The following is a 27,601-nucleotide window of genomic DNA, read 5'->3' on the forward strand; positions in this document are numbered from 1 at the left end:
ATTTTTTTGTTTAAATTTTGAAACTATAGGATTATCAACTGTGACAAAACGTAATATACACATAGTATCCAGGTTTTTTTTTTTGCTTAAGTATCAATTAAAAATAGAATGATGGTTAAAGTTACAATAAAAGTGAATCAAGCAATTGTTTTCTCATACAAGTACCCATGTAATTCGAAATATATTACTTACAGTAAATAAAATAGTTTTTGGTAGCATTATTAATTTTCAGGGTGTCCAAAAAGTTTCAAAAATTGATAGAAAACATTAAATTGTCTTGTAGATAAACGGATTGCACAAAAAAGCTTCACAGGCTCACGAATTTTTCTATAATATGAAAAAATAGGAATATTTAAAAATTATAATATTTTATAATATGAAAAAAAAGAGAGAGAGAGAAAAGAAGAAACTTTTCAACTATGTTTAAATGTGGCGCTGTAATGTCCCAGTAAGAAAAACAATCGTAATGGTATGTGTTTAATTATTTTATCTCTATCTTTATTTACTAATAATAAAGCTGAAAGTCTGTCTCTGGATCTCTGGATATCTGTTACGTGCATAGCGCCTTGACCGTTCGGCCGATTTTCATGAAATTTGGCACATAATTAGTTCGTAGCACCTCGAAGCGATTTTTCGAAAATTCGGTTTTGTTCTCTTTCTATTCTGACTGTAAGAACATTTTACCTAGCAAATTATTATAACATGGACGAGCAAATCACCATAACGTGAACTAAAAAATTATTATAATGTGGGTGCTCAAATTACCTTAACATGAGCGAACAAATGAACATAGCAAATTAGCGAGAAATTCATCATCCATTATTTGTAAATATACAGGCGAACGAAATGACCTTTTAATTTTTCTACTACGGGCAAAGCCGTGCGGGTACCGCTAACTATTCATAGAGCAATACCTTTCATTTTCGTAACCAGAGTTAAAGGAGCATATATCTTTAAAACATTTTAAAATTAATGTAAATTTTGTTCTTCTTTAAAAACATAACGTGCACACTTATTTCGCAATCAATAATTTATTTTCAAAATTTTAAAATATTGCCCACATTTTTTAAAAATTCAAAAAAATTAGGAAAATTTCCATTTTTTAAAACCTTTAAGGCTTTTTTATATTTGCACTTATTAATTATTATTATTATTATTATTATTGCTAAGCAATCACAATATTCATCTCTTAAAATCTGTGCATTCATTTGCTTATATCAGCGTTGGAAATTTTTCTGTGATTAATTAAGTAAAAAATCGTAATTAAAAATAATGTTTTTAAAGATATAACATACTCGAAACATTTGAGTAATTTATAAATTGCTTATCCAATAAGCAGTTTTGTTAAATATATATAATTATTGCAAAAAGTATTACTTTAAAGCTGCAACTTTAATAGAAAAAAAAAATCCTTAGTGATTCAAATGACACGAAAACACGAAAATACATTAACCGAGAAAGCTATTTAAAGTTTTTCTTTTGCATAAGTGCACATAGGGAGCATGACCTATGCCTGTATTTATGTATGTGCGTATGTATGTCGCATAACTCAAGAACAGTATGTCCTAGAAAGTTGAATTTTGGTACGTAGACCCCTAGTGGGGTCTAGTTGTGCACCTCCCTTTTGGTTGCATTCGTGTGTTTCTAAAGGGGTCTTTTGCCCCTTTTTTGGGGGAAATCATTGTTAATTTCGATTGATACTCAAGTCGTGTTATAATTTGACAACAAATTTAGCGATTTTTTTAAAAAATCTGGTTTCAATTTGGCCACTGGTGGTGATATTTTGAGAGTAAACTATTGAATCACATCCAAATTGCCAATAATGGGAAAATGACATTAAATTGGAGTAAAAGGAAGTCATGTGATGTACACATCAGCTCTTTAATATTTGAACTAAAGCAAATGAAACTTTTTTCCTGTGCTCGGAATAATTTTTAGTTTTGAAATAAGCAATAAAATTATTTTTTTATCATTTGATCATTTTTGAGGGACAATAAACCCTTAAATGTGTACGCCGTTTGTTGCTCGTATCACACCTAAACAGTACTCAAGTTCATCTCATGTTAACTTGGACATTTCTTATTTTCAGATCTTCTGTGTCAGCAATGCTACAAAATTTGATATAAATAACCACAAACATAATTTTTAACCAGTGAAATATTCTTGTGCAAACGACATATAGTACAGTAAAAATAGGGGTCGAACCCAAACATCCAAAAAAAAAAAAAAAGCTAAACCTGGTGCAAATTGTTTATTACCCTTCCAATAAGAACGAGTAAAAAGTCCCACCGCATTGTGCGTCGGGTTTCGAAATGGGGGGCATCAAAAAAATTGCTGTTTTGGGTATTTTTCCGGAATTTTTAGAGTAAGCTTAAAGTGAGAATATTATGTTATACTAAATTTAAAAGCATGAAATTAACGGTGTTTGCCCTCCAAGAGGGATGACATAACCTATCAATGCTACAGAGTCCCCTTATCGCCGTAAAACGAAGCAGTACCCCCTTTCATATATTTCATATGGAAATATTTTTTTATGCAATGTTTAAGTTAGAAATCAAGTGTTTCAATCCTCCAAGTGCGATGGCGCACCTCCTCCCAAAGCTACAGAATCCACCCCCCTCCGCCTCAACCCCCCCCCTTTTTATTTCCAGTAGAAGTATTATTTCATGCAAATCTAAAATGCATTAAATCTGAACTGTCCACCCCATAAGAACAGTAGATCACCTCCCAAAACGAACTTATATACTAAAAGATGACCCCCCACGGCACATTTGATTAAATAGTCAGAAAAATTACGCGGAACTGTTTTTTTGCTTTCAAATGATTTCTCCTAAGCTTGTAACAAAAAGTTTTCGCTACCAAGATCTTTTTCGGGATCTAGATTCTCAGCAAAATCCTTATTGTCGCAGCAATGTCAAGCACAGTTTGTGCATATAGTTGCGCACTTCAGTCCACTTTCAGACTTTTCAAACACTCACTATATCCAATGAACCCCTCAGAGCAAGCACAAGATTTGAGGCGCAGAAAGTTTTCTAAAGCAGAAGGTTTGACTGTCGTAATGAAACGCGGATGATATTTTAGTGGTGCTTTCTCCTTCTTTGTACCCATCAAAAATGACACTTTCCCATACTTACAAGTGACATATACACAGCATTGCTGGCATATTTCCTTGAAGCTTGCAACCAAAAAATATGACCAAAAAATATGATCGAGCACGTATCTTCCATCTAGTACATATATGACACCAGCTGTTTGTTTTGTGATGGTGGATGAATATTTTGCTTCAGATAATAACACTTTAACGATACAGGATTTCTTTCCTTCTGAAATCAGATTCATCGAATACTGATGGAGGATCAGCGCATAACTCGTACTAGAAGTTTTTAGCAATTTTTTTTTCCATCTTTACTGTTCATACCATTCGGTGTAAAAGATGGTTTAAGCTTACACATCTTTACAGATAGTAACTACTAACAGAAACTAGAGACATAACTGCTTAATAAGAAAAAAAATAATAAGTCCTTTAAAAGAAATGCCATTAAATTGTTTGCCTTCAATATCCTTTGTTGTTACTACCTCAACGTTAAAGGCCTCATCACAACTCACCTTATTATCATTATTAATATATATATATATATATATATATATATATATATATATATATATATATATATATATATATATATATATATATATATATATATAAAATCGCACAAGACTTCGCGAGTAAAAAGTTGTTTTTTTCGCAACATAGTTTTTTTTTTAAATACGGTGAATAGAGGCTGCATAAAAGAAGTCTCACATAGAAAATAAGCCAAAAACTTACGAAATAAGTAGGAATTGCTTCTTTAAACAAAGTAAATGAAGTTATGATAATTGTTCCGAAGCGTGAACAAAATTTCCCGAATAAGGAAATTTTTGAGAGGTCACATGGACCTCTCATCGGAGTAGCCCTATCATCACTTGAAGATACTACCTCGCGCTCGTTATATTAATAATTTCGTCAACTGAGACCCTATCTGATTGATATTTCATATACCACACACACACACACAAAAAAAAAAAAAAAAAATCGCACAAAAAAGATCAAAGAAAAACAGGTTTGAATGTATACTATTTGAAAAAGACTTTCTTTTTTTGTATATATTTTTTTAAAATACGAAATATTTTCTTTCTCATTAAGTAAACACTGAAGGCGCACTTTGCTAGCGCGTCTTATCTTAGCGTAAGCAGATCTCATCTTTCATGAAGTTTTAAAAGGGTTCAAGACTCCGAGATAAAGAAACCACATAAGGATTTATTCTCAATATTACATGACAAATTGGAGACGTTATCACTTTTTTCCGATGTAAAAAACATAAAGAAAAAAAATCATTTTTTTACAACAACTAATTCATGGCCGTATGATATAAACAGCAAATTGCTACATTAAAACAGTATCATAAGAGCCTAAATTTTCCTTAATTTAAAATATTGAGCTCAAATGTGGTAATTTTTATACTTGTGAATTTTGTAACAAAGTTTTTAAAGTATCAACATAAATGGCATTGGAAGTCACACAATATAGCTTTGAAAATTGTATACTGTTATTTAGAAATATCATACTATTTAAAACACTTATTGAGACTGTTGTATTTAGGCTTATTTTTCGTAAAAATTAAAAGAAATGAATAGGAAAGTGAAAGATGGCTTCTCTCTCATGTATTGCACAAATGTAGTATAAAAAGAAATATTTTTAAAAATGCATAATTGAACACGTTTGAAAAGGAGAAATTAGGGTATTGAGATAGAGAAATATGTCTTTCGATCTGTTCCCCATCCCCTTCCCATTAACGTATGACATGATATCTCAGAAAAATGTTAAAAGCATACTTCATTTTAATTAGAAAAAAAAAAAATGTTGATTCGAAAGACGTATTGAGAGAGAAGCCTAATGAAATTAAAAACAAATTCAGTAGATAAGAGCAAACATAAACCCATGAAACATTAGCTTGAAGAATAACTCTATTTTTCTAAGCGAATATGCATGCCTCTCTTAAATAAATTTTAATCTGAAATTTTAATAGAATTATCTGAAATACACAATAAGCAAATAACGATAAGTTTAGTTTTAAACATGAAATATGTCAATATAAATGATTATTTTTATGAGAAGAAAAGTAATGGAACATGCTACATACTGACCATCATGCAGTAGAAGGTACACACCACACCTGTTGAAACTACAGAAGCCCAGATGGGTAAATCTGTTACAGCACTTAAAGCTAAGGCAGGTGCATATAAGGCCACTGACATGTATAATATCTGAAATCAAACAAAAATATGATGCAAAACCCCTTAAATATTAAGTTTTATTACTTTATCATCAAAAAGCATGGAAAAACAGAATGTTTCGTTTTTTTTTTTTTTTTTTTTTAATTTTTTTTTTTTTTTTTTTTTTTTTACAGATAAAATAATTGCTATGAATCCAAAGATAACAAGGATTCAACCTTGTCTTAGAAAAATAGAGCACATTTTTAGGCATTTTAGGTTGTTCACAGCTTTTTATTAGTTCAAAAGTTATACAATGGTGTTTCCGAAAGTAAGGTGATAAGAGTTCTGACGGGTGTAGAGACTCTGCATGAATAAAATCACGCTGAATATAACGAACTTAATCAAAGCTTTCAAAATAGGTTGTTTGTACGCGGGTGTGCACTAACAGACGAATTAGAAGATGGCAGTGTTCACGGAATCATGGTCAACCGTATATGCTGTCCATTACTGTACCAATCTGGGTCGATTGTAAGAAGCAATTCGCAGTAAACGACACTAAACTACTCACAAAAGGCGTTTTGTTGCTACACGACATTGCCCCAAATGTATACATCCACAGCTATGCACGATTTGCTACAGCATTTTTGGTGGGATATATTAGACTCCCCTCCCCCCCCCCTGCTTACAGTCCCGATCTCACACCAAGTCAGTTCTATCTCTTCGGATCTTTAAAGAAACACTCGGAAAGTCAGCATTTCAAAACTGATGCTGCAGTTCAGCAAGCCGTCTTGACGTGGTTTTGTAAGTTTGACGATGATTTAACTCCCCGTTGTGTCTTTGATGGTTTGGTGTACCACTGGAACACAAACCTTGATAAGAATGGTTATTATCTAGAGAGTAATCTGAAGCATTCCCTTCTTACACTGTCACTATTTTTGTAACTCTTGAATAAATTTTTATGTTTCATGGGCTTGTTACTTTACTTTTGAAAACCTCCTCGTAGATAGAGAAATTTCGAAAGCTTACAGATCAAAACTTAATCAATAGTAAAAAGCAAATCATTCACACACACAGTCCGAATTTCTTGAATGTTAACATCATTTTTACTGATAAAAACGTAGAAAAATCTCTCACATCAAAACTAAATGTAATTATGATGGAAGTAAGCAAAAGTAACTAAACAACCTGCAAAATTTTGAACTATTCACCCCTTTCTGAAAAAATTAAGTCTTAAACCAGACTGTTATTTTCCCGTGTTTTTAAAACTGTTTAACAATACATAATAATCTCTATAAAGAAAAAAAACTTATGTTAAAAATTTTGTGTGTGTCTAGTTCCGTGATGTCCAGGAGATCGCATTGCACTAGACAGAGCTGGTGAATATCTTGAAAATTGGCACAAATCTACTTTGAGCCCCCCGTATTGTACATATTAGCAGCGTTCGTTTTTTTTTTTTCAAATTAGTTTTACTTAATAATTACTTGAATAACAAACTGAAATCCTGTAGTTTTACCCAGAGAAAAAACTATAGGTAAATTTTTTAAAACTTATTTAAGATTTGAAACCAGATTAAGAGTATTAGTTCTGAATTCGACGCGCAACTCTTTTTCTTCGTTAACAGTAAAACTGAAGTGGATAAATAGCGGGTAAATTTAAATCTACAAAAAATAATAAATAAATAAATAAGCTATAGGTAAAATCTGGCAAGAAGAATGTAAATTTAATGTTAAAAATAAGAGCATTCAACTTCGAGCAAAAACTAAAACTGAAAAAATTAAAATTAAATCTTGTAATTTCAATTTAAACTGCCTCAAAAACGAGCTGACTCTAAATTCATATCTGAAGTTAAAGATTATGCCTTTTTCAGCTACAATGGCTCAAGCTTTGATTTAACCTTAATTTAAAAAATAAATTATGAGTAAAAAATAATTTCCTAAATGTCTTTTATAGCATAGATAAATTCAAAATTTACGAAGTCTTACCATTTGAACGATAAAAGCAATTGACATCATTTGTCTTGTCATTTTACCAAATCTTACTTCTAAATACTGAAAATTGAACAAAGGATGAAAGAAATTAATAAAAACATGAACAATAATAAAGAAAAACACAGAAATAGTAAAATAAATGAAGTAAACAATTGAAGTGAACTAAATCGGTTTGTTACTTTTGTGAAAACAAAGTATTGTAAACAATGACGATAGTAAAAACGAAACGACGTCAAAAGCACAAGATTGTAAAACATTGCAGACACGTGTTACTAAGTTCTCAGGAAATCCCTTTCTGAATGCAGACCCCACAAATCATCCATATTTTTTCGGCTGACTTTACATCCACTTTCTGCATACGGAAATCGGTTCCTTCAACACCAGAAACACGTGTCTGAATCAAATTTATGCTTTTTATGTTATATAGCTCTTAATGCAATATTTATTCATATTCCATATTTTTCTGTATTAATGAAAGTACTATTTTCAAGCAAAGTTGTTTCTGAACATAAATTAGTTTGTGAGTAAGTAAAACCACGAATAACTTGAATTAACAAAACTCAGTGACGCAAAGGCCCAAGAGAGCCGATGCTTACCGCGTCCCTCTGGTGTCTCCCTAGTTTCGCGGACGCAAAATCCCCCCACCCACGGTTTTTGGCTTCAACCATAACTTTTCATGCGGCAAAAGGGGGAGGAAATTTGAAATGTCGGCGGGATAAACTGTCCATCTTAATGTACGAGACCGAGGGCTTTTTGTTGCAAGGCAGATGTTCCAGTTAGGTGGTGAACCAAATGCGCGACCTTCAGGGTTTAGTTCCCAAGCACGCTTGGTAATCATTTTTGCGACTCACGGGAGGAATTGAAGGCTGAGTCGATCGTGTCGAACCCAGGAATCAAACCCGCTCTGTTGCGTGGAAGCGCGGAGCCATTGGGTTTCAGTGTTACATTAGGTGTAACAGAAGTTCCGCCTTCTTTACTAATAATAAAGCTGAAAATCTCTCTGTCCGGATCTCCTTCTTTCTGTCAGGATCTCTGTGACGCGCATAGTGCCTAGACCGTTCGGCCGATTTTCATGAAATTTGGCACAAAGTTAGTTTGTAGCATGGGGGTGTGCACATCGAAGCGATTTTCCGAAAATTCAGTGCGGTTCTTTTTCTATTCTAATTTTAAGAACAAAATTATCATAAGATAGACGAGTAAATTACGAAATTATCATAACGTGGAACCGTAACATGGGCACAAGCCAATTGGCAAGATACGAAATTATCATATCGTGGAACCGTAAAATGGGTACAAGCCAATTGGCAAGAAAATTCACCACACATTATTTGTAAATATACAGGCGAACCAAAAGACCTTTTAATTTTTTTATTACGGGCAAAGCCGTGCGGGTACCACTAGTAATAAATAAGAAAGCATCTCTGTGATAACGTGTTGATGCATTAAACGTTTGAAGACGTCATCAGACACGTGCGTGACATTGCATACATTTTTTTTTTTTTTGTGTTTTAAGAAACAATACAGGTCAACGGAAGCTACGTGTTGATGCTATTGCCATTTCATGCTATTTATGACAGACAAGGAGTAAGGTAAACACACCTAGTGCCTCAATAGTGGCCCTTTCAAAGTTACTTATGTGCTTTGAAGGAAGAAATGAACAACAATAATGTTAATACTACATTGGTACTTAATGTAACCATCATTTTGAATCAATTTTATTCATCAGTTATTTGAGTTTAAAGTATGTTGTGTAAATTCTTCAGATGGGCCCTTCTAAAATTTTCAGATTTTGTGTTGGCCACTAATCGATCAAATTTGAGGTTTGGGAAAAAAGTGGATAAAATTTGAACAAATTAAAATTCTGGCATTTTTAAAAAATGGGCCGATCAAGGAAGAGTTGGGCTATGATATGCTCATAGAGTTTCAAGAAAGGTAATTAATATTATAAACCCTCAGTTTAAAAATATACTTCACTGTGGCTACTACTAGTTCATTTCAAATCTTGAAGTGACCACTGATCAAGCGCCTTACTATTTACACATCTTCCGTTTTTCCTACATGAAAAGTTTGCCGAAGAGTTGGTCAATGTAGTATTATGGTTTTCTAGAATAATAAATAATAATATTTAAAACTGTACCTCATACACAGTTGTTAATTGCATATCGAAGAACACTGGTAGTAGCAAATAGGATGATAAAATGACGCCAATGATTCCTCCTATATTCATGTATGGCATATTTAAGCCAAACAGGTAGGTATCCGCAGGCAGTCCTATAACAGAGGATGCAGACATGAAAGAAGCCATCAGTGAGAATGCGACTGGTAAAATTGGCATGTTTCGATCTGCCAAAAGGAATTCATTGTTCGTCTTTTGCTTGCCACCTGTGAAACGGAAGTAGATCCCTATGGCAGCAGATATCAAAAGCATAAGAGCGAAGATAAAATAATCTAAGGCCAACATCTTTGGTTTCGCTGAAGCTGCAGAAGTAGTGGTCTATATTTTAAGAATTGAAAAAGATTCCATGTTTCTGTAGTTCGTTGAATATCTGTAAAAAACAAACAAACAAACAATAAATATATAGAGAGAATAATGATTCAGTTCATTTCTATACGTATGACAAGCTATTTAAGCGCGTTGCACAACTTTTATTTTAAGAAAAACATATCAACACAGGTACTGCTTCGTTTTTCACTTTATTACAAACTAGCTGCATTGCCCGGCTTTGCACGGTCTACCTCGAAAATAAAAACTTTGTCAAGTGACGCATGTTTAACAATCAGGCTTCAGTTAGAGGATAAAAAAAAACCTACAAAATTTTCCGTCAAAATAATCATTCTCAAAGAAAGAAAACGGCAAATCAAAAGTCCCCGAAAAAAATTAAACGCAACCCACCATAAATTCAACTAAAATCATTAAAAAAAAAGGGGGGAAGATAAATTGCCAAATAATAATCAAAAGGGGAAATTTTTACCTCAAAACAAAAACAAAATTTTATTTAGTCACACCCGAGGAAAAAAAAGTGACAACCTTCTGTACGCTAATTTAAAATGAGATCGCGCAAACGATAATTTTCCGATTTAAAATGTCTATCCCATTAGGCTCAGCAGTGCTTTTTAATTTTTTTCCCGGTGATTTTACAGTCTTTTTTTTTTTTTTTTTAAATTCGAAGGAAATTAATGAACTCTATGGGTGTTTTTAGCGGGTTTTCGAAGGGCGCCAAAACTGAACTGATCTGGTAATTATTTCGGGTAGAAAGAGCCATTTTCGGGCCATTAAAATTAAAATTATTCGAAAGGCTCGATTCTCTTTTGGCGTTCAAAAACTCCGCTAACTTCCTTTTCGGGTAATAAATAATAGAATTAATATTTCGAAATAAGTATTTAAATATAAGATCTATGATCAATTTTCAACAAAACTACATGAAATATTCTGAAAAATATTAAATTTTATTTTTTTAAAAATCAAAAACCAAAATGTGCTGGAAATTTTATATTACAAAAGTCTTGGTACACTTTAAAAAATGACTATACATTATTGAATAATCCAACTTTTTATGAAGTTATTATTTAGTAGAATATCAAGCAGTATCAACAATTCCTTTTAAACATCTGGGAATAGATTTCATTGTTTTTTTTTTTTTTTTTTTGCGTAATTTTTGAGTAAGTGTTCAACCACACTTCGAGTCTTACTGTTTCTAGCTCTATTTTCGTTTCAAAGCCGTATTTTCGTAATCTAGCCTCCATATTCTCTAAATATATTACATTAAGTTGAAATCTGGAGATTGATGGGTCTTTTCTAAACTTTAAGATAATTTTTGAGGCACTAGACGCAAACGTTGAAAACCGTGTGCTTCTTATCGTTATCTTATAAAAACCACAGTTGTTCCCGATAACCAAATTTTTGGCTAAGATTTTAAAATTGGTTTTCAAAATAGTTAAATGAAGAGCATGATTCATTATTTCATCACAAAATTCCAAACTAGCAAGTCCTGATGCTTATATGCACCCTCACACAAGAACACCTTCACCGTCCTGATTAACTGGTAAAACTAAGTTCTTAAGATTAAGTTCCTAATTTTTACAATTATACAACAATTTAACCAAAAATGTTGAATTCATTTTTATCTGTGAGTAAGACGTAATTCCAGAACGTTTTGAGCTTATTTATCATTGATTTTGCGACGAAAAGAGTGAGCTTTCTGTTTTTCACAAGGCCAAGAAAATTTCTGCGGGAAGAGGTACCATTTATCCAGCTAATCAGAGAACTTGGCGAACAATTTTAGGTGTAAATTAAATGTAAAAATTTTCATTTCACTCTGTAGAAACTTTTACAGCACTCAAATGTGTATTTTTGATATATTTTTAAATGTATTTGATAAAGTTTTAAAATCTCCGATCACGCTTTGTCAACTTTGCCGGTTGACCTTTTCTTACCTTGTTTTCGATCCGATTCTTTTCTTTAAAGCATTTTATCAAGCACTTTACTATAGAATGGAATTAATTAACTAATTTAGAGATATTTCAAACCAATTTTTCTCTACTATGAGGAAACAAAAGCAAATTTCGAATGGTGTTTGTTTTTTTACGAATACCATCCCTTTTAAAGTAATAATCACAACATTAAGGAATAAATAAAGAAAAAATTTAAGGCCAAATGACCTTTAAGGGTCAACACAATGCAAAAATAATAAAAACACGACAGATGATAATTTAAATCATGAATTTATTCGAAAATATTTGGGTGTACGATGACTTTTGTGGTGTATTATTTCTGTCTCTTCAATTTTTGACCCATTTAAAAAAAAAAAAAAAGATCCGTCAATATTTTGAAAAATCTACAGGGTTTTATTTAGAATGACATACTAATGGTGCAAAAATGTATTGAACATTCGAATTCAGTTTTGCGTTATTTTGGTTTTACTAAGAAATGTACGAACATTTCTGGGAGCCACTGTATACTATTTATTGTAAAACTAGAAATAACAAAATTACAATTATTCTTACAAAACAGGGCAATTCTCTGTATTAGCATCCATTTTCAGCACATATATACTTGTTCTCAAGTCCAACTACTTTGAAATATCACATAAGCAATTAAAAAAAAAGAATGTTTCTGTTTTAACTAACCAAATAAGGAAAGCATTTTTTCAGTATAATGTGTTCAATAACTCAACTCATGCTTAGAAACTTAATCCTACAACAAAAATATTTTGTGTTAGAAAAATGCAAACAAATACTGAACACGGGTGTGCTACACAAAAATATAATCATATCCCAATAAAATACTACAACATTATTTTAGTTCAGTAAGATCTATCAGTTTGCTAATTTTTTTTTCTGTATGCTCATATGTTTTCCACTATCCCATAAATGACGGCTCAAACTTTGATGTTCTATTTAAAGTCTACTTTCGAGGTTCAGTTGCACCTTAGCCAGGAGCTGAGTTGAACAATTTGAGGGTGAGCTGCACCGAAATTGTTATTTTTTTTATCAGGAATCTCATCAGCTAATGGGCGGATGAGAATTGTTCTGTTATGTATGAATTTCTTATGAGAAATGCGATGTTCGTCAGTTTCTTGCGTGCATTATTCCGTGACACTAAGTTAACGGAAGTGATTCCCAGGTCAGACAAAAGTAAAATTTTAACACTCCGTCGGGCGCAATATGTTGTAGAACATGATCGGGCGCATTGAGCCTGGGAAGCACACTTTGATCTACTGATCTTTTCTACGCATGTTCACATTTTCTTACGAAAAAAATGTCAACTACAAACACCAAAGAAGAGAAATAAAAGTTTTTCATGATTTTCGAATGTAACAAGTTTATTTGAGAAAATGAATATACATTTTTCCATAAGCTATTGAGGGCGCATGGCTAACTAAAGAATTCGAGGTGTGCCTAATAGATCAGTTGCGCCCGACGGAGTGTTAATGAACCAAAAAGTCCTGTTGGCTTTTAAGGTATGGTAATTGAACATTCTGAAATCAACATTACGAGAAAACGTAAGACTTATATCTAGATGTGTGGGAACAAATAAACTTTACAAGTATGATTCGAATTTGAAAAAAAAAAAAAAAAAAGAAAGACAAGTATTTCTAACAGTGCCAAAAGGAAAGCTATTGCTAAGTTTTGCAAACATGCGTCAAAATCAAGTTTAAAGGAAAATGAAGTAAGTCCACTGTGTATACAGACAATCCATCACGATATTCAATTTAAATACCTGCGCCAAAGTATATGCTGTTCCATTTTCAAAGTGAAACATATTAGGATGAAAAGTTTCAACAAATTTACTAATGAGAAAAAAAGTGTCTTCTTCCCTTTTTCAATTCTTATGAATCAAATATTTGTTTGAAAATTTCAAATACTGGCTGAAAATGTTCTTTCAAGTGTTCACAGTTTACAGTGTGTTTGCAAAATAAATAAATAAATAAATAAATAAATAAAAATTAATTTGAACTTTGACATCTCGAATTCAAATTATGTTTTTCGCAGTCACGAGCGTGTGTGTGTGTATGAATGCGCGTGTGTGTTTGTGTAGGCGCATGTGTGTGTGTGTGTTTGTGTAGGCGCATGTGTGAGGGTGCGTGTGTGTATGTATGCATGTGTGTGCGTGTTGTGTATGCAGTGCTGTGTGTGTACGCGCGTGTGTGTGTAGGCGTTCGTGTGTGTGTGTGTATGTAGGCATATGTGTTTGTGTCTGTGTGCAGGCATGAGTGTGTGTATGTGTATGTGTGTGTGTAGGAGTGTGTGTTTGTGTCTGTGAGCAAGCATGAGTGTGTGTCTGTGTGTAGGCGTGTGTGTGTATGCGTTTGTGTGTAGGATATGGACGCAACCTTGAGACGGCTTTCGCAAGAGGAGCAGCATCGTGAGGCCGGTCGACGCGACGGTGGTGCTGGCAGAGGGAGGTGGTGGGAAAAAAATGATAGGAATTCAAAACAGTCAAATGAGAACAATAAGCAATCGTGATTGCTCAAAAAAAAAAAAAAAAGACATTACGTACTCTTTTGCTACAGAAAGAACTAGACATTGGGAAATTATGTTAAAAATGTATTTATGCCCGGGACGAAATAATTATCAATATATGAGTAAACTATCACTTGTACGTTACATCTTTTATTTCGTTCAGTTGTGAATCTGTTCTCCCCAAATGAAAATCAATGCAATTCAACTTTCATTTATAGCTGATACAGCGTAGATGACTCAGACGTATCTCTCAGTTAGTTTAAGGTAAAAGTTTCTACCTCCCCCCCCCCTTAAAACATACAAAGAACATTCAACGAAAGCAAAAAAATAAATTATAAAGCAACCCTCTATCAACAGTTAAGGGAGCGTAGAACCTTTGAGTTCTCGAAGTCACTTTTTTCCTTGAGTTATTTTCCTAAAAAGATATATATTTTAACGAAAATTTCAAATACAAATCATTTGCTACATCCGTATGTTTAGATTTCAAAATTAAGTGAATCCTGAGGGGAAAAATGACATCTATTTTGAAGAACTGTTCATTCTGTTGCTTTGTTCCGTTCACCACAGTTGAACTGTTCATTTTATTTTATTAGTTAAAAGCAGTTGTTCTCAACGTTTTCACTACTGGACCACTTGATCTCCTTCCGAATCTTAAAAGCGAACCACATACGATAGAAAAAAATATTTTCACGAAAATTATATTAGGTGAAATGAGATGAATCCAAAAGCACATGTGCATTAATTTTCGCCCCCAGATCCAAGATTGATTTTTACTAGTTGTTCGTAGACCACATGAAAATTGTTTACGGGAACACGAGTGGACCGCAAACCACAGGTCGGGAATCTTAAAGCTTAAAGTATGCATTGATTTTATTGTTACATTTGTATATAACACGAAGTCATATTTTTAGTAGCTTTTTGTCATGCACATTGAAATGAGTTTAGTACTATGTAAGTAGAGCCATGCTAAAAATTGCGATAAAAATAAACTATAAAATATTTAAGTTTAGATTCTGTTTAAATTTCTAGTGTAGTATTATGAGGGGTTTTGATGTCACTATTGTGATGCAGTTTTAAGAACGGTCTACACCGAATTACGAAGTTGACAGCTACTTAAAGTTTAAAAGCAAACTATTTTCAAGCGACTTGTTTTTTTTTCCCAATTTATTTTATTGTACTTATTAGCGAATAAGCAAGAGATTAATAAATTATAACCTATATAAGGAAATTCGCCTGGTGTTTTTTATTCTTTTATGTTTCGCCAATGTGTCAAAATAAATTCATGGACAGAAATACTTCTTCTGCATTAAAAAAACCTGTTTTCCGTATGTGCAAAAGATAAAAAAAACTCACAGCTTTTATTGAATAAATGCACACAAATATGTAACGTTAAATAACAACAGTAAAACGTCGGGGGGGGGGGATGAATAAAATTCCTAAATGGCAATAAAAAAAAGAAGCAAAAGCAAGCGCTGAGGTTGGATCACGTTGTCATGACGTCATTTCCATGACGTAATGACCATCCTAAATTGAAGATTGACAAAATGGCTATGCTTGGAAGTCGTGCCGTGCTCAAAAATTAAATCAAAATAAAATCAGTACATGATTTATTGGTTAAAACACTGAATAATTGTAGTTAATCTTAAAATCTTCTTATTAAAGTTAACTCTAAAACTGCCAGTAAAATTAAAACAAAAAAAAAAAAGCCACAAAATGTATAGGTATAGTAAAAACTAGTTGTACAAAACTGTGTACCGCCGCATTTTGGGTAAAATTTGCTCCAGACGTACATGTACCCGACCTCTCCCCCGCAATATAATGCAATATTTTTGTTGAAATTTTTAAGATGAAATTTAAGATTTATTATTGGGGAAATTTTTTAGAATTAAAGTATTTCAATTTTTATAAATTCTGAAATTAAGATGAGGTGTTACCAGATGGGTGTCATCAGGGAGGGGGTGGGAGTGGGGAGGGGACCGCCACCTTTAAAAAAAGTTTTTTGACTCAGCAAAAAAAAAAAAAAAAAAATCTCTCAAGTTACAGCTTTCAAAAATTGAAAGCCCAGGATTTGATCAACATCTATTTGTTAAACGTTGAAGGGAAGCAAATTAATCCTATTCAATTTTTTTTGATGGGATTTTTAAGTATTCCCCCTTTAGAAATCTCAAATATTGGATAATTTGATTTTCAAAATTGAATTTCTAACGTTGTATACATGTTAGGTATACAAAAAAAATACAACGCGAAAATTTCATTAAAAGGAATTAATGTTTCAATCTCTGTTTAGGAGTTTTTTCCCCCTTCAAATGAGGGGAAGGGTTGAAAAAATAAATAAATAAATAAATAAAATAAGCCGGAGTCGGACGTCCTAAAATTCAGGAGTCGGAGTATCATTTTTCTTCCGACTCCGTAGCCCTGAATACAACACAACTGCTGACATTAAAAATTGGATGCAATCAATAAATAATTTTTGATTACATAATTAATGTCAAAAAATACATAGAGACATTTTTTTAAAAAATTATATAACACTAGCTGCGTTGCCCGGCCCACCTTGGAAATAAAAATTATCTCAAGTGACGTACGTTCAACATTCAGGCTTGAATAAATTTAAAAAAAACTCATGCGAAATTTCCCTTCCAAACAGTGACGACACATATTAAAATACCTTTAAGAAATTAAACCAAGAAAGATGGATTTAAAAAGCGTAACCATGGAAACACAAAAATAAAATAAGTTTAAGGAATTGAAATGCAAAGAAAATGGTTAACAATTTGAACTTGACATGAGATTTTTTGAACTTACTTAAAAAAGTCTCGTAACCTTTTTTTCCTTTGGAGATAGAAGCTTAGTTTTTTGACCAAAGGTCGAGATCGATCTGGAGTAAAACATGTCGCTTTTTCCTATGATGTCCAAAAAAAAAAAACTGTTGGACAATTCCTTCACTTTTTTATTGATAGATGTAATGAAGTAAGTAGTGCCTAAATTTCAGCTAAGCCTACAAAAGTTCGAGGTGTGCAAGTGATTTTTCACCCCCATATTCGGGAATTTGTGTGAAAATTGGGCCTAAATTTAAATAAAAAAAGAACTACTCGTCGAATTTTTTTTTCGAACTGGTCTGCAAACCTTTTCAAGACTTAAAGGAACAAACTGTGAAAATTTCAGCGAAATCGGTCGGCCAGTTTTCGAGTTTAGCGAGTTCAAGCACACAGACGCTTTTTAGAGATTTCATTTTATGCTATGCAGAGAAGATAGATAAAATTTTTTAGTTTACTTCGATATGATATTTGTTTAAATTATTTATAGTTAAAGCTATAAAACCTACAATTTTAACAATGAAACAAACTACTTACCAAACGCTTTTTGTTTTACATGCGCTTTGCTTTTTCAAATGACAAAATTTTGGATATCCAACTAAAACACTATCGAGGTACAATTTTTATAGTGGATACTTCCCGGATGAGCTTAAAGCTGAGTTACAAAATGAGCGGACATATCTTCGAATGAAAGGTCATGTGATGCGATGAAAAGTTACACCAAATAGAGATCATTGAAACCTCCGTAAACGCTGACCTTCGATAGAATCAAGTTGCACAGTGGAAGAAGATGCGGGATCTGATATAATATCAATGAAAACAGACGAATACTTCGTTTATATATATAATGGGCGTAATGTTTACGTTCATTTTTAATTCACAACTGCGTCTCCCGACTTTGCAGAGGCTAGAGCCGCTATATAGATAGGCCGACGCATCAGTTTAATTTTAGCCATTTTGGATCGGAATTTTCATTGTTGCACTGCTAGGGTTACCACAGCAAAGTTTCAGATTTCACCAAATTTGCCAAAAATAATATTTTATTTAATAACTAATTCATGTGCCGCTAAGAATTGTTCACAGTGAACAATCACCAAACGCGATAACTCGCCAAAAAAGACAATTACTCAAACACGCGCTCCGATCCAAAATGGCTAATCTTAAGCTGATGCGCCGGCTCGTATATATAGGGGCCTTAGCAGAGGCCATCTCAAAAGAAAAAGAAAAAGAAAAAAAAACGATGTCATATTACACACATATTATTCAAAATTTATACCTAAATAAGAGGAGATATTTAGTGAAAAATTCCTTTAAGAAAGAAAAAAAACACTCCGAAAATTCTTATTACAATAAGGACAACAGTTCATAAATATTGTCATCACACAGAGGCATATCACATATCATCACATTACATACAGGGTATATAAATAACAACAAAAATCCCTTAAAAAATTCTGTAACAAAAATTAAAACAATCTGTTAAAATAAGTACACCTATTGGATCTATAGTTTTAAGCGACATCCCTACCATTACAAGGGCAGATCCAAAAGCATTTCAAGAGAAGAGAAATTTTTTACATGCCCTTTACTACGCAACCTGGTTTGTAAATGTTCATCACAAAAAGTTTGGCATTCAATTCTAAACTATTTCTTGGAAGAATGCCAAACCTTTCTTTCCCTAAGTTTCATCATTATCAAAGATCGTCTGAAATAAAGTTTTTCGACCTTCAATATCAAAAATTTACCAATGAAGAGTCCCTCAAGAGAGGAGCGATTGCTCCATCGACCCTCCCTTGTATCCATCCTTGTACTGTATTAAGACATGATGGAATGAAAAACCTAGACAGTCAACACAACATCCATGCATCTACAGAGGCTCCAGCCTATATTCTTGGCGCATTATTCAGATAGGGGATCGCAAAAAAATTAATTTTTGAACTACAACCGAGACACTTCCCCAATGTGATTTGCAATGTTTTGTCTCAATGGGATAATATTTCCCGTGCCTCAAATAGGGTTAAATTACGAAAAGCTGCCATTATTAGCAAAAAATCGTAGTTTTTCTACAAAACCCCGAAAACCATTGACCTAAAAATCTGGTTCTTGTCTTATTTCATAAGCGATTTTATTCTCGTGAAGTCACCTTCCTAAAATTGTACGTAAAATTTGATATTCGGTGGCCAGGTTGTATTGGACATCATCAAAAAGCAGTTTCCGTTAAAAGTCAACAATCAATCACATTTGTTTGTTCCTTGTTTTTTACTTCCTTTTACGAAGTAAAGGAAGTATTGTATTCGCGAAAAGATTTTCACCCTAAAATCGGCCTTAATTTTCATTTTGCTCTCTCCCGAATGAATATTGATTTTTTTTCAACCCGACCACACGTGGATAGATGCCTAAGAACGTATAAACATTCATAATATCCATTTTGAGGATCGACGAATTAATTACAACAACTTTTCTTATGACGTCTGTATATACGTATAAATGTGCGTGTGTATCGCGCATAACTCAAAAACGGTATGTCCTAGAAAGTTCAAATTTAGTACGTAGACTCCTGGTGGGATCTAGTTGTGCACCTCCCCTTTTGGTTGCATTCGGATGTTTCAAAGGGGGTCTTTTACACCTTTTTGGGGGGAAATCGTTAATTTCAATGAAAACTCAAGTGGTGTTATAATTTAGCAAACACTTGGCGATATATCGCCAAGCTTTTGGTCGCCAAAATGTTTCGCCAACTTGGCGACAAACTTGGTGTTTTTTTTTAGTTTCTGGTTGTATTTTGGTCACTATTGACGATATTGAGAGAATTAATCATTGAATCACATTAAAATGTCTAATATTGGGAAAGATAATATGTATAAAACATTTTCGCTACAAACTTGGGTAAAAATATTTCAAGTTTCTTTGCTTACTCCATGGCACTATTATCATTATATTGTAGCAAAAGGAAGTCATATGATGCACGCATCGGCTCGTTTCATTTTGTGTAGACTTCAATTATAGGTATTTTTTAAAAGTACATGCAACAACTTACTGATTTGAAATAAGGAAAAAAGGAGTTAAAAAACAGAAGCGAAAAGTTAAAATAAACACAATGTTAACATGCATTTAGTTAAATTTACAGTAGAATACTATACAAATTACACTTATAAAATTAAAATTAATGCGGTAATGACTTAAATATGTTAGCTTTTAGAGAATAGTATTTAATAATATAAACTGCCTTTGTTCTTCGTCATTTGTCAAAGAGGAACTGAAATTTTGGATCAATTTTACTATTGTGTCACCAGTCCACATCAAAGCCATGTTTAAACTTTTAATTATCATTGGTTTTAAAGCAATACGTTTTAACCATTACTTAAGAATTCCGATTAGATTTCAAATCTCTTGAAAAAAAATGTAAAGTTCGAAGAGAAACAAAATCGTCAATTCCCTTTGTTCAAGAAATGATTAAGTTCTGCAGACAAAGTTGTATTTTACAGTACTAAAATCACGATCACCATGATGACCTACTACTTTGGATTTCAATTTCTTGTGTTAACCTTTACACTTCCGTTTGCCAAAAAGGAAGTATTGTATTCGCAAAAGAAATTCCCTCAAAAATCGGCCTCAATTTCCATTTTGCTCGCCACCGAAAAAATATTGAGTTTTTTTTTCAACCGGACCACACGTGGATTTATACTTAAGAACGTATTAACACCCGAAATATCTATTTTGACAATCGCCGAATTAATTACAATGAGTTTTCTCGTGACGTCTGTATGTACGTATGTATGTGCGTGTGTAGGTATGAGCGTATGTGCGTATGTGTGTATGTATCTCGCATAACTCTTGAACGGTATGTCCTGGAAAATTGAAATTTGGTACGTAGACTCCCGGTGTGGTCTAGTTGTGCACTTCCCTTTTTTGGTTGCATACGGATTATCTAAAAGGGGTCTTTTACACCTTTTAGGAGGGAAATCATTGTTAATTTCAATGCAAACTCCAGTGGTGTTATAATTTGGTCAACACTTGGCAACATGTCGCCAAGCTTTTGGTCGTCAAGTTTTGTTGCCAACTTGGCGACAAATTTGCAGGATTTTTTTTTTCTTATTTTTAAATTTGGTTTCAATTTGGTCACTATTGGCGATATATAGAGAGTTAACCATTGAATTACATTAAAATTACCAATATTGGGAAAATTAATCTGTATAAAACGTTTTTTTTTCCTTCGGTTCGCAACAAACTTTGGGTGAAACATTTGAAGTGTTTCTTTGCTTACTCCAAGTCCAAGGCCCTATTATCATTAAATAAGCGTGAAAAGGAAGTCATGTGATGCACACATCAGCTCGTTTTTAAAAAGTATCAATAAAAAGCGAAAATTTAACTTTATTTGACTTAAGGTTCCACAGAGAATTTATTATTTTGACCTTATCGCAGAAACAGTTGAGCCATAGTTTTTTAGTACATGCCCGCTGCACCGGCAATTGTATCACATTTCAAGAAGTTCAAAAACATGCTTAATATAAATTGAATTAAAAAAAAATAAATATTGTAATCCTTCTATCTGTAGTTTTGTGCTTCTAAAATTAGCAAAGAATTAGTTTATAATTTTGAACAAGCATACAAACTTGCAATATTTAAAGCAAACGAGCTGATGTGTGCATCACATGACTTCCTTTTACTCCAATTTAATGTCATTTTCTCATTATTGGCAGTTTTAATGTGATTCAATAGTTTACTTTCTAAATGTCAGCAACAGTGGCCAAATTGAAACAAGATTTAAAAAAAAAAATAAATAAAATTTCCAAATTTGTCGATAAGTTGGCGACCAAAGACCTCGGCGACTTGAGTTTACATAGAAATTAACAATGATTCACCCCCCCCCCCCCAAAAAAAAAGGACCAAAAGACCTCTTTTTGAGCATCGGAATTCAACCAAAAAGGGAGGTGCACAATAGGGTGGTCACAAAAAATCGATTTTCGAATTTCTTCCGGGGCACCCCCCTAAAATGTGCCAATGAACTAGAAAACATGATTTGCAAAGTTTCAGCTCAATCCGATACATTAACACGTGTCGCAAAGAGGCCAAAGTTACGAAAAACAGTGATTTTTAGCAAAAAATCGTAGTTTTTCTTCTTTAAAACCAAAACTTTTCATCCTAGAAACTGCGTTCTGGTCTCATTTCATGGGAAATTTTATTCTCTCGTGAGGAGTTATCTTATCCATTTTTTAAGCAAAATTTATAGAATGGCACTGGGCATTTTTTAGGTCAGGTCATGTAATATATATCATCAATAAGGTATTTTCATGCAAAGATCTAAAAGTATTACAATATTCAACTACCTTTATTTGCTCTTTGTCGATTTTAATTTACCCATTAAAAAGACTTCATTTGGAGGTACTTTAAAAATTAATTGCAGCAAATTGCTGATTTAAAATAAAATAACTAAGTAGTTCAGAAGAGAAAGCAGAGTTAAAAGTACAAAAAAAAGGGGGGGGGGAATCTAATGCATTTTATTGCTTACACTGTTAAATCATACATAATTATGTTATTACTTTTCATTGAGAAGTTAAGTGGTAATGGCTTCGATGACAGGTTTTCATGAATGTGGAAAAATGTGCCTGCATTCGAACATTACTTGTAATAGAAACTGTCGTTAGTTAGAAATTAGTTTTACACCTATTTCAGCTGTGCCATTGACAACCCTTAAACTGTTTACTATCTTTTTAGCTTTAATATAATATTGGTTTTCACACTGTTCATCAAGATCAGTATTTAAAAACTTTGTTTCGATTTCGAATCTCTGTAAAAAGTTGTATCTCTTAAAAAGTTTGAGGAGAAATGGAAAAATCTACTTTGTCCAGTAAACCATGCTTCCTTCAGATTGAGCTATGCTTCTGTATCCCTATCATCACAATCATCTTCATTATCTCCTACTTCGAATTTTAATTTTGCAGCCTTCTTTGTTTTGATCTTTTTTCTCTCGTTAAAGTACCATCAAAAAAGGGAAATGCAACCTTCTCTGAGTTCAGAGACTAGAAATGATTAATTATTTTAGGTAGTTCTGTGCCTACATCATCTTCATAAATACTCTTGTATTGAACCAAAGATTTTATTAACTGATCTTGGTTGGGGTCTAAAGCTGGATCGCAGACAATAAACCATACTTTTCCATAAATATTGTTGATAAACAACCAAATATCTTTAACACCTTTTATCTTTAAATCAATTAAGGAAAGCTGATCCCTGAGAAGATATATTTTTAAAGAGTATATGAGGCAGTGAGAAGCAAAGGAATGTAATTGACAAAATTAGAATTTTCGAGATAATCATTACAAATAATAGGGGAACGTCTCCTCTGCTAAGGGGCAAGATATGGTACTAGTAGCTCTGGTAGGGGCTGTTATGTAACATGATTTAGAATAAAAGTTCAATGAAAGCCTACCTAGGATCTGCACTTTAAACGCATTTTATGAGGAACTTTAAAAAGTCCACTTACATCCCTTTGCTTCTCACTGCCTCATATAAGGTAGTGAGAAGCAAAAGGATGCAAGTGACAAAATTAAAAATTTGGAGATGACCAGTACAAATGGTAGGTGAACATCTCTTCTGTCTTGGGGCAAGAGATTGTAATAGTAGCCCTGGTAGGTGCTGCTGTATAGCATGATTTAGAAAAAAAAATTCAATGAAAGCTAGGATCTAGAGAACTAGAGGAGAGAGCTGGATCAACATAGGATCTGATCTTTAAACGCGTTTTTTCGAAACTTAAAATAGTCTACTTGCATCCCTTTGCTTCTCACTGCCTCATATGGCCTTTGCCATCCATCTTGTGCAATGAACAGCGCCAGATACTCGAAAAGTAACATTGTTTGGAGAAAGACTCCCTAAGTAAGTAAAGCAAAATGGAATGAACATTTTATAGGCATCCCTAAGCTGCTACTGTTTTTATTTCTCAAAAAGAAAGCTTAAAATTTCATCTGGATTGCTTTTTTTTCTTTTTTAATCTGCTTTGAATTGCCTCTTATCTATACCATTCATCCTGAAATTCTTGAAAAATATCTGGTTGAGGGACGTACCTATTTTACAAATTAAAACTGCTTTCAAACCAACTTCTAAGATGTGGTAGCGACACGCTAAATACGAAAACTTTTTCTGTAACAACTGTACTCACAAAACGCAGGTTTGTACTGCAGAAAGGAGCCATAAAATGACTGTCATTTTAACGAAAGCCCTAACAAGTCCTCGTCTAAGAACACTGGCCACTTTCCTGGGAATCGTACTTTTTCTTTCTCTGGGGGATCGAAAACCCTTACAAGACTGAGATTTTTAAGCTAGTTTTTAGCGCTGACCATGGAGGAGAAAAGCAACGTTCCGTATTTATAGCCTCTACAGCTAATTTCATTAGTTTTACATGCAGTTGTTTGTTTTAGCTTTGAGTTTTAGAGAAATGACTATATTACAGTGATATTTTGTTACAACAAACTTCAAATTACCAGAAATTCTCTTCGTCGTAACGAGGTTTTAGTAGCAATGAAGTTCAAGCAACGTAATGGAAATCAAATCGGAGCTGAAAATTACTTTCGTTGAAACAGGTATTTCGTTGTATCGGTATTCGTTGTAACAGAATTTCGCTGCATATATTTCTGATAATATTGCTGTTTTTGCTCTGATAGCTAAACATTGTATGGGGGTTACACCCATTAACTAAAAGAATAAGTATAATTTATATTATAATGATTCGTTCTTTTTACGCGATTTTAAGGATATTAGCTACGATCTGACTTGAAAAATCCTGAATAATGTTCAATCAATTTTCACAAGAATTTTGATGGAATTACACTTAAAGAGGATAAAATTCCCTATAAAATGAGACCAGAACAAAGTTTCTGGAATGAATAGTTTTGGTTTTACAGGTGAAAAACTACGTTTTTTGCTAAAACTTGCCATTTTTCGTAACTTTAGCCTCTTTGCGGCACGTGTTAATATCATCGAAATGACTTGAAACTTTCCAAATCACATTTTCTAGTCTATTGGCACATTTTAGTGGGGTGCCGCAAAAGATTAGTTGAAGAAAGGCTTTCTCTATGTACTTTGTACCACCCTAGTGCACAACTAGATCCCACTAGGAGTCTAAGTACCAAATTTCAACTTTCTAGGACATTCCGTTCTTGCGTTATGCGACATACATACACACATACACACATACGCACATACATACGTACATACAGACGTCACGAGAAAACTCGTTGTAATTAACTCGGGGATCGTCAAAATGGATATTTCGGTTTCTGTACGTTTCTAGGCATATATCCACGTGTGGTCGGTTTGAAAAATGAACTCAACATTCATTCGGGGGTGAGCAAAATGGAAATTAAGGTCGATTTTTGAGTAAAAATTTTTTTGCGAATACAATACTTCCTTTTTTGTAAAAGGAAGTAAAAATAGTAAATACAAGCTATTCTCTCATTAGGTACATTACAATTGTAAACTAAAGCCAATACAAGTAAATATATTTTTAATTTTAAAAAGTTTTCCCTCAAAAAAATTTCAAAGCGAAAAAACTAAATATCCTAAGCTTGGTTCGCATTAAAAACTATATGAAATAAAATACAAAGTATATGATTTCTTGATTACAAAACAATTAATTTCAATGTCGTTACATTTAGGGTAATCCTAAATCGGACAATGAAATATAAGTTAAATATTCGATAGGAGAAATGGGTGGTATCCAACTCTGTACAGGTAGCGTTTACTATACCGCCTATATATTTTTTTCTCTCAAATTTTAATCATATTTTTATTGGCTGCTTTAGAATTATCCTAAACATTTCGATATAAAGACTAACTGCAATTTTTTAGTGTTGTAATATGGAAATTATGTATTTATTTTAAGTCTTCTAAATAGTCTTATATATATATATATATATATATATATATATATATATATATATATATATATATATATATATCATGTTTTTGTTTTTTTTTAATATTTTTTCTTTTTTTCAAGTTTTACTGAAATATACGCTAAGCGAGGGGTTCTCACAGTGGGTGCCGCAGGGAGAGGCAAGGGAAGCCGCAAAATGCCCACTGAATCAATATAATAGACATAGGCAGGGGCGTGCGTCGGGGGGAAGGGGGGAAGGGACACACATGTCGGACCGGGCCTGAGCCTGAAGGAGGCCCATTATTTTTGAAACTAGGGGTGAAATATAGGGGTAAACAATAAGGAGGGAGCCCGGAAAAATCATTTATGACGGGCCCCAAAATTTCTGTGCACGCCCCTCCCTGGAGGAACAAATTTTTATCCTTCAAAGGGTGCCGTGAATCGAATAACTTTCACGAACCCCTCTGGGTCCAGCTAAAACCATAATGTTTCGTGCTGCCATCTTTTAAATATATGTTGAACTATTTTTAAAAAATAACTTCATTCTTTGAAACTTTATTTTATTTTAGCTTGTTTCGAATGCTTGAATCAAATTCGAAGAAAACACAAAAATAAACAATTGAAGGATTTTAAATTCAAAATAAATCAGTCCATTAGTAATTGATAGAGAACTGAAACTCATAAACACTAAACAAAAGACAACGTTAATCTTCCATTCTGGAAATGGCTCAAATGAGATGGTTATACGTATGCCACTTCAAAAGAAAGTCACACCATTCTAAGGTGTAATCACTAAAAATGAAACGAAGCTGTTGCATGTACAGTAGAGTTACTGAATTTTTTATTTTTGGCACGATTCGGCAATTGTTTAAGACAAAAAAAAAAAAAAAAAAAAAAAAAGAAGAAGAAGAAGAAGAAGGAAAAATAATTTTAATTTCACAGTAAAAGTTTTAGAAAAATATCGAAAAACAGGGGGAGGGAGGAGGGGGTCAAGGAACATAAAGTATATACAAAAAAAAAAAAAAGAAGAAGAAGAAGAAGAAGGAAAAATAATTTTAATTTCACAGTAAAAGTTTTAGAAAAATATCGAAAAACAGGGGGAGGGAGGAGGGGGTCAAGGAACATAAAGTATATACTAAGAAGTTAAACACTGAAAAAAAACTTTGCACTAGTGTTAAACAGTTACATTTTATTTTCATTGTACTGAAACACTAAAAGTAAACTCTCCGCTGAAATTGAGAGAGAGAGAGAGAGAGCAGACATTTAACTGGGAAAATTTTCAAATAAAACCATTTTTTATGTCGATTGAATTATCCCTGCTAATCATCTTGCAAGGACACATCCAGTTTTTTTTTTACATAAAAACGAGTTGATGTGTGCATCTGATGACTTCCTTTTAAAACAATCTAATGTTATTTGACCATTAATGCAATTTTAATGTGATTCAATAGTTAACTCTCTGAATATCACCAACGGTGGCCAAATTGAAACCAGATTTAAAAAAAAAAAAAAAATCCGCCAAATTTGTCGCCAAATTGGCGACAAAACTTGGTGACCAAAAGACTTGCGATATATTACAAGTATCCGCCAAATTATAACACGACTTGAGTTTGCATCGAAATTAACAATGATTTCCACCCAAAAAAGCAGAGCATTTTTTAACATAGGAACTGCGCGACACTACTGTCGCCTAGTGAAAAAAATCTGTCGCC

The 27,601-nt window shown here is 33.0% G+C and overlaps 1 protein-coding gene across 2 annotated transcripts in view; it reads right to left on the reverse strand.

Moving 5' to 3' along the window:
• LOC129226440 (putative sodium-dependent multivitamin transporter) overlaps positions 1-17,686 on the reverse strand; it is a 49,687-nt gene extending 32,001 nt beyond the window's left edge. The window contains exons 1-4 of one of the 2 annotated variants that reach the window (XM_054861041.1): positions 17,558-17,686; positions 9,379-9,787; positions 7,236-7,301; positions 5,185-5,304 (exon numbers count right to left, since the gene is read on the reverse strand). In XM_054861041.1, coding sequence (XP_054717016.1) covers positions 5,185-5,304; positions 7,236-7,301; positions 9,379-9,702 — 510 coding nt within the window. In that variant the 5' untranslated portion in view covers positions 9,703-9,787; positions 17,558-17,686. The remainder of the gene's footprint in view (positions 1-5,184; positions 5,305-7,235; positions 7,302-9,378; positions 9,788-17,557) is intronic. The other variant, XM_054861042.1, reaches the window with a different exon arrangement.
• Positions 17,687-27,601: the final 9,915 nt, after the last annotated feature.

The sequence above is a fragment of the Uloborus diversus genome, chromosome 7 (genome assembly GCF_026930045.1).
Source record: "Uloborus diversus isolate 005 chromosome 7, Udiv.v.3.1, whole genome shotgun sequence".
Lineage (NCBI taxonomy): Eukaryota > Metazoa > Arthropoda > Arachnida > Araneae > Uloboridae > Uloborus > Uloborus diversus.